Raw genomic sequence first — 16,473 nt, 5'->3', positions numbered from 1 at the left:
TTCCCAATAAATTATCAAGGGTGAGGTCTTTGTTTTCATTCATACCACTTCAGTCTATATCATTCAACAGATTATACATATATATACACACACACACACACACACATATATATACAGTGTATATATGTGTGTGTGTGTGTGTGTGTGTATATATATATATATATATATATATATATATATATATACACACACACACATATATAAAATATGTTGTGTGCCTAGTACTATTTTTACATACTAATGTAATACTTTTTGTGACTTTGAACATGTATTTTCAAGATAGCCATTCAGGATGACAAAATAGACTCTGTCCATAAAATTGGCAAAGGCAAAAATCAAATTTCACTGATCGTATCAGCAAAAAGTTTTAACCTAATAACTAGTTCCCATTAGCTCAAAGTATAATCAAATTTTAGAGATACACACATGCAGACACACACATGCTCACCCACAAACCATATTGCTTTATTTTAAATTATGAGCATAAATTTCGTATACAAGCAAAAAGAACTTTGCAGGTAGGAGTGTGTAAAGGGGGGATAAATGTAATGGAAGGAGACTTGACTTGGGTGGTGAACATACAATATAATATACAGATTATATATTATAGAATTATCCCCTGAAACCTATATCATTTTATTAACCAATGTCACCCCCAATAAATTCAATTAAAAATTAAATATAATTGTTTAAAATACTCATGGCATCGAAATATAAACTTGATACACTGAAATAAACGTGTATAGTAGAATATAGTTTCCAAATATATCTTTATGTATTACCTCATTAATGTCACAACAAAGCACAGCAAATAAAAAACCTGATTTTCAGCCCAGCCAGTGTAGCCCAGTGGTTGAGTGTCGACCTAGGAACCAGGAGGTCACAGTTCGATTCTTGGTCAGGGCACATGCCCAGGTTGCAGGATCGATCCCCAGTATGGGGTGTGCAGGAGGTAGCTGATCAATGATTCTCTCTCATCATTGATGTTTCTATCTCTCTCTCCCTCTCCCTTCCTCAGTGAAATCAATAAAAATATTTTTTTTAAAAAACACACCTGATTTTCAGAGAAGTTAAATGACTGATTATAATGATAGAACCAGATAGTTCTGATCCAGAGTCCATACTCTTATCCAACACATTACTTTTAAATTTTCTGAAATAATAATAGCAGTATTAAAATACTACTGATAAATGGCATGTATAATATAACCCCATTCCATACAAGTATATGCATACAGAACTATTTCTAAATGTAGAAGTCAAAGCATGTGCAATAATATTTAATAGTATCAAAGATTAAAAAAGTTTTTTTCTTCCTTGCTTTTTTTAAACATCTACACTTTTTCTAAAATTTTCTGCATATTTACTTTTTTTTTTTTATAGGAGTGAAGGGTATTTCCCATAAAGTTTTCCATAATAACAGCATAGATGAGCAGCAGAGATATAGTATGTGTCAGTATTTTATACTATTGGACAAATACCATAATAATACTTATACAGTTTGAACAGATGTTACATTTGAAATATAACAGCAGTAATAAAAATTATAGTTACCTGTGATCCAATTTCTATACATCCCTGTCCCACAGCTTTAGCAAACTTCTCTTTAAATATGTATCCAATATCTTGCACTCTTTTCAGGATACTTTCCATTGGATTCACTGTGCAGTTCTTTAAGAAGAAAAACAGAAATATTGAGAATACTTTTTAATCAAAATTAACATATTCTCTATACTATACGCTGAGTGGCCAGATTATTATGATCTCTGAACGCATAATAATCTGGCCACTCAGTGTATATCCTATATAATAAAAGGCTAATATGAAAATTGTCCCCTCGACCAGGAGTTCGACCAGCAGGCAGGCTGGCCAACCGCCCATGTCCCCTCCCCTTGGCCAGGCTGGCCGGACCCCACCCATGTATGAATTCATGCACTGGGCCTCTAATATATATATATATATATGGAGTGGCCAGATTATTATGCGTTCAGAGATCATAATAATCTGGCCACTCAGTGTACTTCACTAGCCATTAGGGAAATACAAATCAAAAATACACTGAGATACCACCTCACACCTATTAGAATGGCTATTATCAATAAGACAAGTAATAACAAGAGTTGGAGAGGTTCACTGCTGGTGGGAATCACTATGGAAAAGTGTATGGCGGTTCCCAAAAATTAAGAATAGAGTTACCATATGACCCAGAAACCCTTCTTCTGGGTAGCTACCCGAAAAATTTGAATACATTTATTTGCAAAGATATATGCACCCCTATGTTGATTGCAGCATTATTCATGGTGGCTAAGACATGAAAACAACCAAAGTGTCCTTTGACAGCTGACTGGATAAAGAAGGTGTGGTACATATATACAATGGAATACTACTCAGCCATAATTAAAAATGAAATACTGCCATGTGTGAAAACACAGGTGGATCTTGGGAATATCATGCTAAGGGAAATAAGTCAGAAAGAAAAAGTTAAGAATAATGTCATTTCATCCATAGGAGGGATATAAAACTGAAAATAACACATGAACAAACAAGATAAACAAATAAGCAAAAACATATAGTCAAAGACAACACTATAGTGGTAATCTGAGGGAAGTGAAGTGGGAGGGGTAAACAGTAAAAGGGGTCAAATATTTGGTGATGGAAGAAGATTTGACTTTGGGTGATGAACACACAATACAGTATACAGATGATGTATCACAGAACTGTACACTTGAACCTACATAATCTTATTAACCAATGCCATTTCCAATAAGTTTAATTAAAAAATAAAAATAAAATTGTATTACAAATATGTTTAAAAAGACCTAAATAGTCATTTTTCCAAAGAAGACAAACAGATGGCCAACAGGTACATAAAATGTTGCTTAATGTTGCTAATCATCAGAGAAATGCCAATCAAAAACCACAATGAGATATAACATCACACCTGTTAGAATGACTATGACAAAAAAGATAAGAAATAACAAGTGTTGATGAGGATGTAGAGGAAACACTTATGTACTGTTGGTGGAAATGTAAATTGGTGCAGTCACTGTGGAAAATAGTATGGAAATTTCTGAAAAAAACTAAAAATAGAACTACCATAATATCCAGCAATCCCACTTGGTATTTATCTAAAGAAAACAAAAACACTGACACAAGAAGATGTCTGCACCCCCATGACTATTGTAGCATTATTTACAACTAAAGGCCCGGTGCACAAAATTCATGCACTATGGGCGGGGCGGGGGGGGGGAATGTCCCTCAGCCCAGCCTGCACCCTCTCAAATCTGGGACCCCTCAGGGGATGTCTGACTGCAGGTTTAGGCCTGATCCCCCAAACCTGCAGTTGAACATCCCTCTCACAATCAATTGTGGCTCCCGCTGCTGGGGCTCAATCTGGCTCCCAACCGCTCGCCTGCCTGCCTGCCTGATTGCCCCTAACCATTTCTGCCTACCAGCCTGATCGCCCCCTAACCACTCCCCTGCCAGCCTGATCGATGCCTAACCGCTCCCCTGCTGGCCCGGTTGGCCCCAACTGCCCTCCCCTGCCAGCCTGATTGCCCACAACTGCCCTCCCCTGCCAGCCTGACCGCCCACAACTGCCCTCTCCTGCTGGTCTGATTGCCCCCAACTACCCTCCCCTGCCAGCCTGATCACCCACAACTGCCCTACCCTGCTGGACTGATTGCCCACAACTGCCCTCTCCTGCTGCAACCTGCCACCTCCGCCGTGACCCGCCTCCTCTGCGCAAGGTGGCAGAGATGCTGGGATTGGCCTCCTCCACACCAAGCGGAGCCGCAGGACCCCCAGGCCTCACCATGTAGAGTGGCCACTGGATCCCGCCTCCACTGTCTGCGTGGCCATCTTGTGGCAGCCATCTTGTGGCGGCCATCTTGTGGTGGCCATCTTGTGGTGGCATCACACAAGGGTGTGACGCCACCTTGGCTTTTATTAAACAGGATTATAGCTTACCAAAAAAATGAAACAATTACCAAAAACAAAAAAGAGCCTCATATGCTCTCATATATTATCTTCAATTAGGAGTTACATTAGAATGTATGTTATGCCCCAAAAAAGCAACTGATAAAAATGAAACTAAGATTTGAGCTTGGTATCATTTCCTAATTTAAAATTGTGCTTTCAGGAGAGTCCAAAATGTCAGTGTAAGCGAAAGCTAAACTAACATATTCCCAGGACTAAACTGGAATTACAACTAAAATACAGAAAAACCATCCTAAATAATCAAATGAATTCTAGCTGGAGAGAACCATCATAACCAAGGATGGAAAGTGAAGACCACACAGAGACTGGTAGGAAGTGTAGAAGCGCGAAAGGGCTGGCCAGGCCCCCACAGAGAGCAGCTGAAGTTCCAGAGGGATATCTCAGCACTGAGAACTCTGGGATCTAAACCCCAAGCTAGTCCCCCAGATCAGAGCAGCAGAATTGAGAAAGGTGCCCACGCAACATCTGGCTAGTTTGCTATCTGCCAGAGGTGGCCAGCAGGAAATACAGGCACCCATGTAAAGGGCCAACACACAAAATTTCGTATGCAACCACTCTCCTTGGGCTCTGGAAGAGGGAAGGTAGAGTAGACTGGAGCTGTGTGAGGAGAGTCCAAGGTTGGGGACTCTGGGATTGGAGCTTGGAGGGCATCTACCCTGGTTTCCTGTGCTGAGTCATTCCCTCGCGCTTTGGAGATCTTTACCATCCAGGCAGCTTTTGCCTGGGGAGGGGGAGCAATTGACCCACCCTATTGGAAATCCCTTGCCCCACACTGTAGAATTGCTGAGGTGCATTAAGAGACTGAAATTTCTGAGGCCCATTAAGAGAATAACATTCAGCCTGCAGGAAGAAGAAATTGCCCCACCATATTGGAAAACCTCTTGCACCTCTCTGTGGTCCATAGCCTGAGGCTAATCAAGACTAAATAACAATTAGGCTATAGGCAAAGGCATGTCTTTGCTTGATCTCCTTCTGGGCCCAGGGCTAGGAAAAGCAGACCTTGGTGCACATTTTTGTCCTTTCCAAAGGAACTGAGCCCCAGCAGAGGGAGCCACAAGCTATGAATTGCTAATTGTTCCAAACAGGGTACCCAGGGCCAGTCACAAACAGCATCTGACATTGTCCTGCATTACAGACTGGGAGTGGTAGCAGATCTACCTAATGACACAAACCTAAACAGACAGCCAAAATCAGAACAGAAAAAATCAAGCCCAAATAAAAGAACAAGAGAATTCTCCAGAAGAAGAGTTAAATTAAACTGAAATAAGAAATTTATCAGATACAGAGTTTTGAATAATGATGGCAAGAATGCTCAAGAGCATGAGAAAAGATACAGTAACTATGAAAAAAAGGTAAGTCGGAAATAAAGAATGACATAGTGCTAATAAAGGAGACACAGGAGCCCTGACCGGTTTGGCTCAGTGGATAGAGCATCAGCCTGCGGACTGAAGGGTCCCAAGTTTGATTCCAGTTGGGGCATGTACCTTGGTTGCAGGCACATCCCCAGTAGGGAGTGTGCATGAGGCAGCTGATGGATGTTTCTCTTTTATTGATGTTTCTCTCTATCCCTCTCCCTGTAAAATCTCTGTAAAAAAATCAATAAAATACATTTTAAAAAAAGAGACATAGGAGGGGAATACACAACAGATTAGTGGAAGCCGAGTATGGGATTAGTGAATTAGAAGACATGGTAGGAAAAAAATTGTTCAATCAGAGAACCAAAAAGAAAAAAAAAATGAAAAAACAGGTGGACAGCTTAAGGGAGCTGAGGGACAGCATGAAACATAACAATATTCACATCATAGGAGAACAGAAGGAGAAGAAAGTGAGCAAGGGATAGAGAAACTATTTGAAAAAATAATGGCAGAAAACTTCCCTAACCTGGTGAAGGAAAATGTCACACAAGTTCAGGATGAACTGAGAGTCCCAAGCAAGAACCTAAGCAGGCCCACACATAGACACATCATAATTAAAGTGCCAAAAATTAAAGACAAAGAGAGAATCTTAAAGGCAACAAGAGAAACGCAATTTGTTTCCTACCAAGAAGATCCCCATAAGGCTGTCAGCTGATTTCTCATCAGAAATCCTATGGGCCAGAAGGGAATGACAAGAACTAAAAGCAAGGATCTGAAACCATGATTACTATATCCAGTAAGGCTATCAAAGTAGATGATGAAACAAAGAGCTTCCCAGACAACAAAAGGCTAAAGGAGTTTATCACTATCAAACCAGCACTGCAAGAAATGCTAAGGAACTGCAGTAATGAGAAGAAGAAATACAGAGAGAAAAATAGGCATAAAATATTAAAATGCCAATAAATAAGAACCTACCAATAACAACCTTAAATATAAATGGATTAAATGTGCCAATCAAAAGACATAGGGTCACTGAATGAATACAAAAACATGACCCAATTATATGCTCTCTGAAAGAGACCCAGCTCAGAACAAAATATTCACAAAGGATGAGAATGAAGAAATGGAAACAAATTTTCCATGCAAATAAAAACAAACAAACAAAAATCTAGGGTAGCAATACTTGTATCTGACAAAATAGACTGCAAAATGAAAACCATCACAAGTGAATAAAAGTCACTAATAATACTATAGGGGTCGATCCAACAAGAGGACATAACCCTGGTAAACATATATGTACCCAACGTAACAGCACATATATATATATATACATATATATATATAAACTTCTGGAGAACTTTAAGGGGAGTTCGACAACAATACAGTCATAGTAGCGGACTTTAACACCCACGCTGACTTCACTAGATAGATCTTCCAGACAAAAAATTTACAAGGAAACAGTGACTCTAAAGGACACACTGGATCAGATGGATTTAACTGATATTTATAGAACATTTCAACCCAAACCTGAAAAATATACTTTCTTCTTATTATTTTTAATTAATTTCCTTTTTTTAATATATTTTATTATTGATTTTTACAGAGAGGAAGGGAGAGGGATAGAGAGTTAGAAACATCAATGAGGGAGAAACATCCATCAGCTGCCTCCTGCACACGCCCTACTGGGGATGTGCCCGCAACCAAGGTACATGCCCTTGACCAGAATCGAACCTGGGACCCTTCAGTCCACAGGCCAACGCTCTATCCACTGAGCCAAACCGGTTAGGGCAGAATATACTTTCTTCTTAAGTGTACCTGGACCATTATCAAAGAAAGAACACATGTTAGGACACAAAATAAGTCTCTACAAGTTCAAGAAGATTGAAATCATATTAGCATCTTCTCAGTCACAACATAATCAAATTAGAAATCAGTAAAAATATTAAAAAACATTCAAATACCTGGAGGCAAACTAGCATGTTATAAAATAATGAATGGATTACCAATAAAATCAAGGAAGAATAACAGAACTTCCTGGAAACAAATGAAAATGAACATACTACAACCTAAAATCTCTGGGACACAGGAAAAGTAGTCCTGAGAAGGAAGTTCCATTACAGGCCTACCTAGAAAAAAACAAAAAACAACAACAACAAAAAACAAAAAACAAACAAAACACAAGAAAAATGCCTAATAAACTATTTCACCCTACAACTTAAAGAATTAGAAAGAGAACAAGAGAAGCCCAGAATAAGAAGGAAGGAAATAATAAATATTAGAGCAGAAATAAATGACAAAGAGACTAAAAAATCAATATAAAAGATTACTGAAACCAAGAGTTGGTTCTCTAAAAAGGTAAACAAGATTAATGAACCTTTAGGTAGACTCATCAAGAAACAAAGAGAGAGGACTCAAATAATATCAGAAATGAAAGTGGTAAAGTAACAACTGACACCACAGAAACAGAAAGGATTGTAAGAAAATACTATGAATACCTTATGCCTACAAGCTGGACAATGTGGATGAAATGGAAATATTCCTAGAAAAATACAATCTTCTAAAATTATAAGAATAAGAAAACCTGAATAGGCCAATAACAACTAATGAAATGAAAGCAGTAATAAACACACACACACACACACAAAAAAAAAAAAAAAAAAGAAAGAAAGAAAAACACCTCCCAGCAAACAAAACCCTGGTCTGGATGGCTTCACATGGGATTTTTACCAAACATTCGAAGAAGAACTAACAATAACACTCCTCAAAGTATTTTTAAAAAAATCAAAGAGGAAGAAACACGTCCAAGCTAATTTTGAGGTCAGCTTTATCCTAATTCCAAAACTAGATAAAGACACTACAAAGAAAGACAATTATAGGCCAATAAACCTGATGAAAATAGATGCTAAAACCCTCAACAAAATATTAGCAAATAGGTTCCTGCAATATATTAAAAAGACCATATACCATGACCAAGCGGGAATTATTTCAGGGATGCAAGATTGGTACAATATTAGCAAATCAATAAATAGGATACATCACATGAACAAATTGAAAGACAAAAACTACATAATCATATCAATAGCCGTAGAAAAAGCATTCAACAAAATTCAACACCCATTTTTTATTTATTTTTATTTATTTATTTTTACCTTTTATTTTATTTATTTTTTTAATAAATCTTTATTCAGATTATTACAATTGTTTCTCCTTTTTCCCTCCATAGCTCCCCTCCACCCAGTTCCCACCCCACCTTCTGCCCTTACCTCCCCCCCACTGTCCCCATCCATAGGTGTATGATTTTTGTCCAGTCTCTTCCTGAACCCCTCCATACCCCTTTCCCCCTGAGAATTATCAGTCCACTCCCTTTCTATGCCCCTGATTCTATTATATTCACCAGATTATTCTGTTCCTCAGGTTTGTATTTCACTTGATTTTTAGGTTCACTTGTTGATAGATATGTACTTGTTGTTCATAATTTTTATCTTTACTTTTTTTCTTTTTCCTCTTCTTTAAGAATACCTTTCAGCATTTCATATAATACTGGTTTGGTGTTGATGAACTCCTTTGGCTTTTTGTTATCTGTGAAGCTCTTTATCTGCCCTTCAATTCTGAATAATAGCTTTGCTGGGTAGAGTAATCTTGGTTGTAGGTTCTTGTTATTCATCACTTTGAAAATTTCTTGCCACTCCCATCTGGCCTACATAGTTTCTGTTGAGAAATCAGCTGACAATCGTATGGGTGCTCCCTTGTAGGTAATTAACTGTTTTTCTCTTGCTGCTTTTAAGATTCTCTCTTTGTCTTTTGCTCTTGGCATTTTAATTATGATGTGTCTTGGTGTGGTCCTCTTTGGATTCCTTTTGTTTGGGGTTCTGTGCGCTTCCTGGACATGTAAGTCTATTTCTTTCACCAGGTGGGGGAAGTTTACGGTCATTATTTCTTCAAATAGGTTTTCAGTATCTTGCTCTCTCTCTTCTTCTGGCACCCCCATAATTCTGATGTTCGTACGCTTAAAGTTATCCCAAAGGCTTCTTACACTATCTTCAACTTTTTGGATTTTTTTTTCTTTTTGCTTTTTCGATAGAGTGATTTTTGCTTCTTTGTATTTCAATTCTTTGACTTGATTCTTGTGTTCCTCTAGTCTATTGTTGGGTCTCTGTATAATATTTTTTATTTCAGTCATTGTATGCTTAATTTCTAGTTGGTCCTTTTTCATATCTTCGAGGGTCTCGTTATATTTATCGGCCTTTTCTAGGATATTCTTGAAAAGCCTTATAACCGTGGTTTTGAATTCTATATCCAGTCGTTTGTTTTCCTCCATTTCTTTATTTGTGATCTATTTCTTTGTTGCCGCATTTTCACTGCTTCCCTGAGTTGGTAGGGTAGCTTTGTGTGCTAGGTTTCCTATATGGCCCAGTGGGTCGGCCACCCCTGTCAACCTGAGGTGGACACTCTTGGTGCACCCCTTTGTGGACTGTGTATACAGTCTTGTTGTAGTTAAGTCTTGATTATTGTTGATATCACTGGGAGGAATTGACCTCCAGGCCAGTTGGCTATGAGGATCAGCTGTGTCTACGCTGGGAGAAGTTCGGTGCTGGAGACAGCCTTATAGGATTAGCCTTGCCAAACTGCAAAAGCCTCTGTGCTCAGCTTCGATGGGGTGGAGCCTCAGGACGGAGCAGACAGTCTTGGCTTCCCATCAGCCTTGCCTTTGCGCGCATGCGCCTCCAGACCTCTGCCTTCCCCGACTCCCGAGTCTCCGCCCAAGAGTCCAGATTCCCCCCGCAAGAGTGTGGGTCCCCAGGGGCTCGCCTGGAATTGGGGTTCAGTGCAGTCAGAACTGGGGCTCAGTGCAGTCAGGAGCTTCTGACTCCCACTAGGGAAAACCTGTGGTAACCTCCGCAATTTTTGTGCGCACTGGCGCGCGCGCCTCCAGACCTCTGCCTTCCCCAGCTCCCGAGCCTCTGCCTGAGAGTCCAGAGTCCCCCCCGTAAGAGCGTGGGTCCCCAGGGGCTCACCTGGAACTGGGGTTCAGTGCAGTCAGAACTGGGGTTCAGTGCAGTCAGGAGCTTCCGACTCCCTTCTGTTAGGGAAAGCCTGTGGCAACCTCCGCAGCCTTTGTGCACACTAGCGCGTGCGCCTCCAGACCCCTGGCCGCTGGGGCACCCCCGGGTCTCCAGGTGCCTTTCTCTCTACCTGACAGCCCAGACTCCCACTGTATGAGCCTGGGTACACGGGGTTTTGCCCGGAACTGGGGTTCAGTGCAGTTGGAACTGGGGTTCAGTTCAGTTGGGGGCTTCCTTCCCCCTTCCGCCAGAGAAAGTCAGCCAGGCTCTCAGCCGCCCTTCCTCTCTGCATGCACAAAGACCCTTTGCCGTACCTCCAATTCTCTGTGAGCTTTCCTCTTTCCTTCTAGTTGTAGAATTTCCACTCAGCCAGCTTTCCTGTGGTTCTGGATGGTGTCCATTCTGTCTTTTAGTTGTAGTTTTGAAATTGTTGTGTGAGGCAGCAGTTTAGGTGCTTACCTATGCCGCCATATTGGTTTCTCCATCCAACAACCATTTTTATAAAAACTCTCAGCAAAGTGGCATAGAGATCATTCTTCAATGTAATAAAGACCATATATGACAAACCTACAGCTAACATCATACACAATGGGCAAAAACTAAAACCATTTCCCCTAAGAATGGGAACAACACAGGGATGCCTGCTTTCACCACTATTATTCAACACTAGTGGCCAGGTGCACGAAATTTGTGCACGGGGGAAGAGGAGTGTTCCTCAGCCCACCCTGCACCCTCTCCAATCTGGGACTCCTCGAAGGATGTCCTACTGCCAGTTTACAGGGATAGGGCCTAAACTGGCAGTCGGAAATCCCTCTCACAATCCAGGACTGCTGGCTCCAGCTGCTCACCTGCCTGCCTGGCTGCCTGATTGCCCCTAACCACTCCGCCTGCTGGCTTGCTCCCAACTGCCCCCCGTTGCTGGCCTGCTTGCCCCCAAATGCCCCCCCGAGAGCCTGATCAGCCCCAACTGTCCCCCGTGCCAGCCTGCTCACCCTCAACTGCCCCCCCTGTTGGCCTGCTCGCCCTCACCTTACCTCCCCACTGGCCTGCTCACCCCCAACTGCCCCCCTGCTGGCCTGCTCACTCCAAACTGCCCTCCCCTTCGCTGTCCTGATCACCTCAAACTGACCCCCACTGATGGCCTACTCACCCCCAACTGGCCCCCCTGCTGGTCTGCTTACCCCCAATGGCTCCGCCCCCCACCAGCCTGATCACCCACAACTGCTGTCCCATCCTAGCCTGATCACCCTACCGCGACCCAAGCTCCCAGCCCCTCCTTTTTTCTTTTTTTTTTTTTTTTTTCAGCGCCTCCTTGAGCAGAGTCCAGGGCTGGCTGGAAGCAAGTTTCTGGGATATATTTATCTTCTATAATTGAAACTTTGTAGCCTTGAGCGAAGGCCAGGGCTGGCTGGAAGCAGGTATCTGAGATTTATTTATCTTCTATAATTGAATCTTTGTAGCCTTGAGCGGAGGCCAGGGCCGGCCAGGGCAGGCGGGAAGCTCGGCTTTCTCCATCACCAGGGCAACCCAAGCCTCCTGCTCACTCCAGCTCTGCGGCTGCCGCCATCTTGGTTGGGTTAATTTGCATACTCGCTCCTGACTGGCTGGTGGGCATGGCTTGTGGGCGTAGCAGAGGTACTGTCAATTTGCATGTTTCTCTTTTATTAGTATAGATAGTATTGAAAATCCTAGCCACAGTGATCAGACAAGAAGAAAACTTAAACAGCGTCCAAATTGGAAAGGAGGAAGCAAAATTGTCATCATTTGCAGATGACATGACATTGTACATAGAAAACCCAGAACACTCCACCAAAAAACTACTAGATTGAAAAAATGAATTCAGAGGAGGAAAAATGGCGGCGGAATAGACAGACGTGTTCCGAGCCTTGTCCCGGAGTAGAAAGAAAGAACAGCTGAGGGTCGCACGAGGAGTGTTTGTTGGCAAGTTAAGGGACAGCTAAACTCCAGAAGAAGGTGGGGGACTGCTAGACGGGGTTCCCCTGACCTGACAGCCCCCACTGCGGCTGGGTCCCCTCCCGGAGCTGCGGGCTTGGACGCGGAGTCTGCGCCATATTGAACGGGAAAGTGGAGCTTATCGGAAGCCTGAGAATCCACAACTGCGGCACCCACGGAATAGCTGCGAGCCCCAGAACACCGGTCCCCAGTTGGCGCAAACACGTGGATTCAGAGGAGCTCTACACTCCACCAGGGAAAGGTCAGATTTCGCCTGGGATAAGGTGAGGTCTCTAGTCCTGGCCGGAGAGAGGAACGTGCGTTTTGTGGGAGCTGGAGGACCAGGGAAGTCTGAGCCTAGAAAAATCCGTGGCTGTTGGGGCTGGCGTGATCCGTGAATGTGGAAGGGGATCCTCAGAGCTGCTAACAGAAGGGATCTCTAAAAAGCAACCCATTTTGATCTGACGTGCAGGGACAGCGTAAGAATTTCAAAGGTGTGCCGGCTGCTTTGACTTACGCGCAGCCCCCGAGTTCGCACACTTGGGCTTTTTCCTCTTGAAATTCTTGCTTCTGATTACTAAGCCCAATACATAGGATCACCCAGTTGGGGACACCCTGGGAGACTGCAGGGGAAAGTTGTTTTTCTGGAACCTGGGGATTGGAGCGGGGAAGTGACCATCAGAAAGCCAGCTCTGAGGCAGCGCACTCCCACAAACCCGTAGTGAGTGCCACAGGGAAAGAAGGCTCTAACACTGCCTAGAGAGGTGATATATAGACCCGGAAGTCATTCCAGAAACACTGCCAATCAGGGGCTGAATCACAAATTGACTCTTGTGTAATCAAAAATAAAGGAATATGAGAAATTAAGACACACCACTTGCTTAAAATCAGGACTGGCTTACAACACTGAAGAGTAGTGGAACGCAGGGAACTGCAATACTGTCCGGACTGAGAAACAGGTGTGCCAAACAGAACAACAGAGGAAGTGAATGACCTTCACTACTCCACATTTTATTTTTATTTTTCATTTTTTTTTCATTTTTTGCATCTTTTACTCAAGAAACTAATTTTTTTCTTTTTTCCTCACTTGATTTTACTTTTTTAATTATTACATTTTTATTTTCAATCCATATTATTATGACTGCTATTTTATCTTTTCTTTTAAGTGTCATTTTATTTTCTCTTCATTATACTTTGGGACTAGTGTTCTACATTCTATTTTCATCTTTCCTTTAGCATCGTTTTACTTTATCTCAACTCTACCTTTATGCCATCACACTCTTCCTAACCTTCCCCTTTTCGGTGTCCTGTTTATCTTACCCCTTTCCTGCTTTAGATTTCCCCTATTCTTTCTGTTTACCCCCTGTTAAAATTTCACCCTACTTACATATCTAATCTCCAATCCCCTGCTCCAAGTCCTTACACACCTCTCTCTTCGCTGTCTTAACTATGCAAAAAATTGTTTTTCTCTCTGTCCTTTTGTTGTTGTTTGCTTGAATGTTGATTATATCGAATTTTTATGCTTTTTTGTGAGATTGTTTTGCTTATTCTTCTTTTGTTTGTTTATATTTTTGGGCTTCTGTTTTCCCTTGCCTCACTCAATATTAGTTGGTGTTGTAGTTTGTATTAATCCCCAGGTAGTTGTTGCTGGCATTTGCTGGGATTAGTGATTGTTCTATTGGAGCTGTCTCCCCATATATATAGTTTGTTCCCCTTTCTCTCTTAGTCTCTTTCTTGTCTCTCTTACTTTTTTTTTTCCTTTTCCCAATTTCATTTTGACACTCCTTTTTTTTTCCCCCCTTTCTTTCTTTTTCCTCTTCTTCTTTCTCTCCTATCACCTAATTTGCCTTTCTCTGGTGGTCACCTTTATTGGAGGTTATTAATATCGTGAATACATTTCTGTTCAGGGCCTTGTGTGTTGTACCTGGTAGTGCTGTATTTTGTGCCTTTAAATCAACGCAGGAGAGAGAGAACTACATAACCAGACATCCAGAGAAGAGAGACCATGGGGAGACAAAGAGCCTGCATATGAAAGAAAAGCAGGCATCACCAGAAAAGGAAGTAAACGAAATGGAGGCAAGCAACCTTCCAGAGAAAGAATTCAGAGAAATGGTCATAAGGTGGCTGAAAAGAATGGAAGACAAATTCGACAATATGAGCAAGAACCAAGAGGAAATGAAGAAGAACCAAGAAGAAATGAAAAATGACATCGCTGCTGTAAAGGACTCAATAGAAAGCATCAAAAGTAGACTACAAGAAGCAGAGGACCGCATCAGTGAGCTAGAAGACAAGATGGGAAAAAATACCCAAGTAGAGCAACTTCTAGAAAAAAAAATTAAAAGGCAGGAAGAGAGCCAAAAGGAACTTTGGGAGAACACGAAACAAAACAACATCCGCATAATAGGGGTTCCAGAAGGAAAGGAAGCTGAGCAAGGAATAGAAAACCTGTTTGAAGAAATAATGACAGAAAATTTCCCTGATATAGGGAAGAAAAAAACCCACACAAATCCAAGAAGCTCACAGAGTCCCAAGCAAAATGAACCCCAAAAGACTGACGCCAAGGCACATCATAATTAAATTGGCAAACACCAACGACAAAGTAAGAATCTTAAAAGCGGCAAGAGAGAGACAGAAAGTTACATACAAAGGAACCCCCATCAGACTAGCAACTGATTTCTCAACAGAAACTCATCAGGCCAGAAGGGAATAGAATGAAATATACAAAGTCATGCAAAAGAAGGGTCTGAATCCAAGAACACTGTACCCAGCAAGGCTATCAATCAAAATTGAAGGTGAAATCAGGAGCTTCACAGACAAAAAAGGACTAAGGGAATTTATTACCACCAAACCAGCAATGCAAGAAATGCTAAAGGGTCAGCTGTAAAAAAAAAAAAAGAAGAAAGAAATAGGAAGCGAAGAAGGAACACAGGGGTAAAGAATAAAAATGGCGACAAATAAGTACCTATCAATAATAACTTTAAATGTAAATGGATTAAATGCCCCAATCAAAAGACATAGGGTAACGGACTGGGTAAGAAAACAAGACCCATATATCTGCTGTCTACAAGAAACCCACCTCAAAAAAAAAGACGCACACAGACTGAGGGTGAAGGGATGGAAAAAGGTTTTCCAGGCAAATGGAACTGAAAAAAAAGCTGGGATAGCAATACTTATATCTGACAAATTAGATCTCAAAGTGAAGGACATAACAAGAGATAAGGAAGGCCACTTCATAATACTAAAGGGAGCAATCCAACAAGAAGAAATAACTCTGGTAAACATATATGCACCCAATACAGGAGCACCCAAATACATAAAAAAACTCCTGGAGGATATCAAGGGAGAGATTGACAGAAATACAGTCATAGTAGGAGACTTTAATACCCCACTATCACCATTAGACAAATCCTCTAAACAAAAAATCAGCAAAGAAACATCAATCGTAAATGATTCACTAGACAAGATGGAATTAATTGACATCTTCAGAACATTTAACCCCAAAGCCACAGAATATACATTCTTCTCAAGTGCACATGGGTCATTTTCAAAGATAGAGCATATGTTGGGACACAGGCAAAGTCTCTTCAAATTCAAGAAGATAGAAATCATATCAAGCATCTTCTCAGACCACAGTGGCATAAAACTGGAAATCAACTACAATAAAAATAACCCAAAGAAATCAAACACATGGAGACTAAACAGCATGCTATTAAACCATGACTGGGTTACCAGAGAGATCAAAGAAGAAATAAAAAACATCATGACAACAAATGACAATGAAAACACTACAATCCAAAATCTATGGGACACAGCGAAAGCAGTCTTGAGAGGGAAGTTCAAAGCTCTACAAGCCTACTGCAAAAAACAAGAAACAATGGTAATAAATTACCTAACCCAACAACTCAAAGAGTTAGAAAAAGAGCAACAAGAAAAGCCCAGTGTAAGGAGAAGGAAGGAAATAATAAAGATCAGAGCAGAGATAAATGACCTAGAGACCAAAGAAACAATACAAAAGATCAACAAAACCCCGAGCTGGTTCTTTGAAAGGATAAACAAGATTGATGAACCTCTAGCCAGGCTCACCAAGAAGCAAAGAGAGGGGA

The 16,473-nt window shown here is 41.3% G+C and overlaps 1 protein-coding gene across 6 annotated transcripts in view; it reads right to left on the bottom strand.

The window, feature by feature from the left end:
• Nucleotides 1-16,473, bottom strand: part of RB1 (RB transcriptional corepressor 1) — a 228,465-nt gene that overhangs the window by 105,357 nt on the left and 106,635 nt on the right. For all 6 annotated transcript variants that reach the window (XR_013960129.1, XM_080660113.1, XM_080660114.1 and 3 more), the window contains one exon: nt 1,555-1,671. Coding sequence is in view for 5 of the 6 variants with exons in the window: in XM_080660113.1 (XP_080516239.1) it covers nt 1,555-1,671 (117 nt within the window). In the remaining variant the exon portion in view is untranslated. The remainder of the gene's footprint in view (nt 1-1,554; nt 1,672-16,473) is intronic.

This window comes from Plecotus auritus, assembly GCF_963455305.1.
Source record: "Plecotus auritus genome assembly, chromosome: 3".
In the NCBI taxonomy this organism is placed as follows: domain Eukaryota; kingdom Metazoa; phylum Chordata; class Mammalia; order Chiroptera; family Vespertilionidae; genus Plecotus; species Plecotus auritus.
Note: the sequence above shows the minus strand (reverse complement) of the source record. Positions and strands in the feature narration are given on the sequence as shown.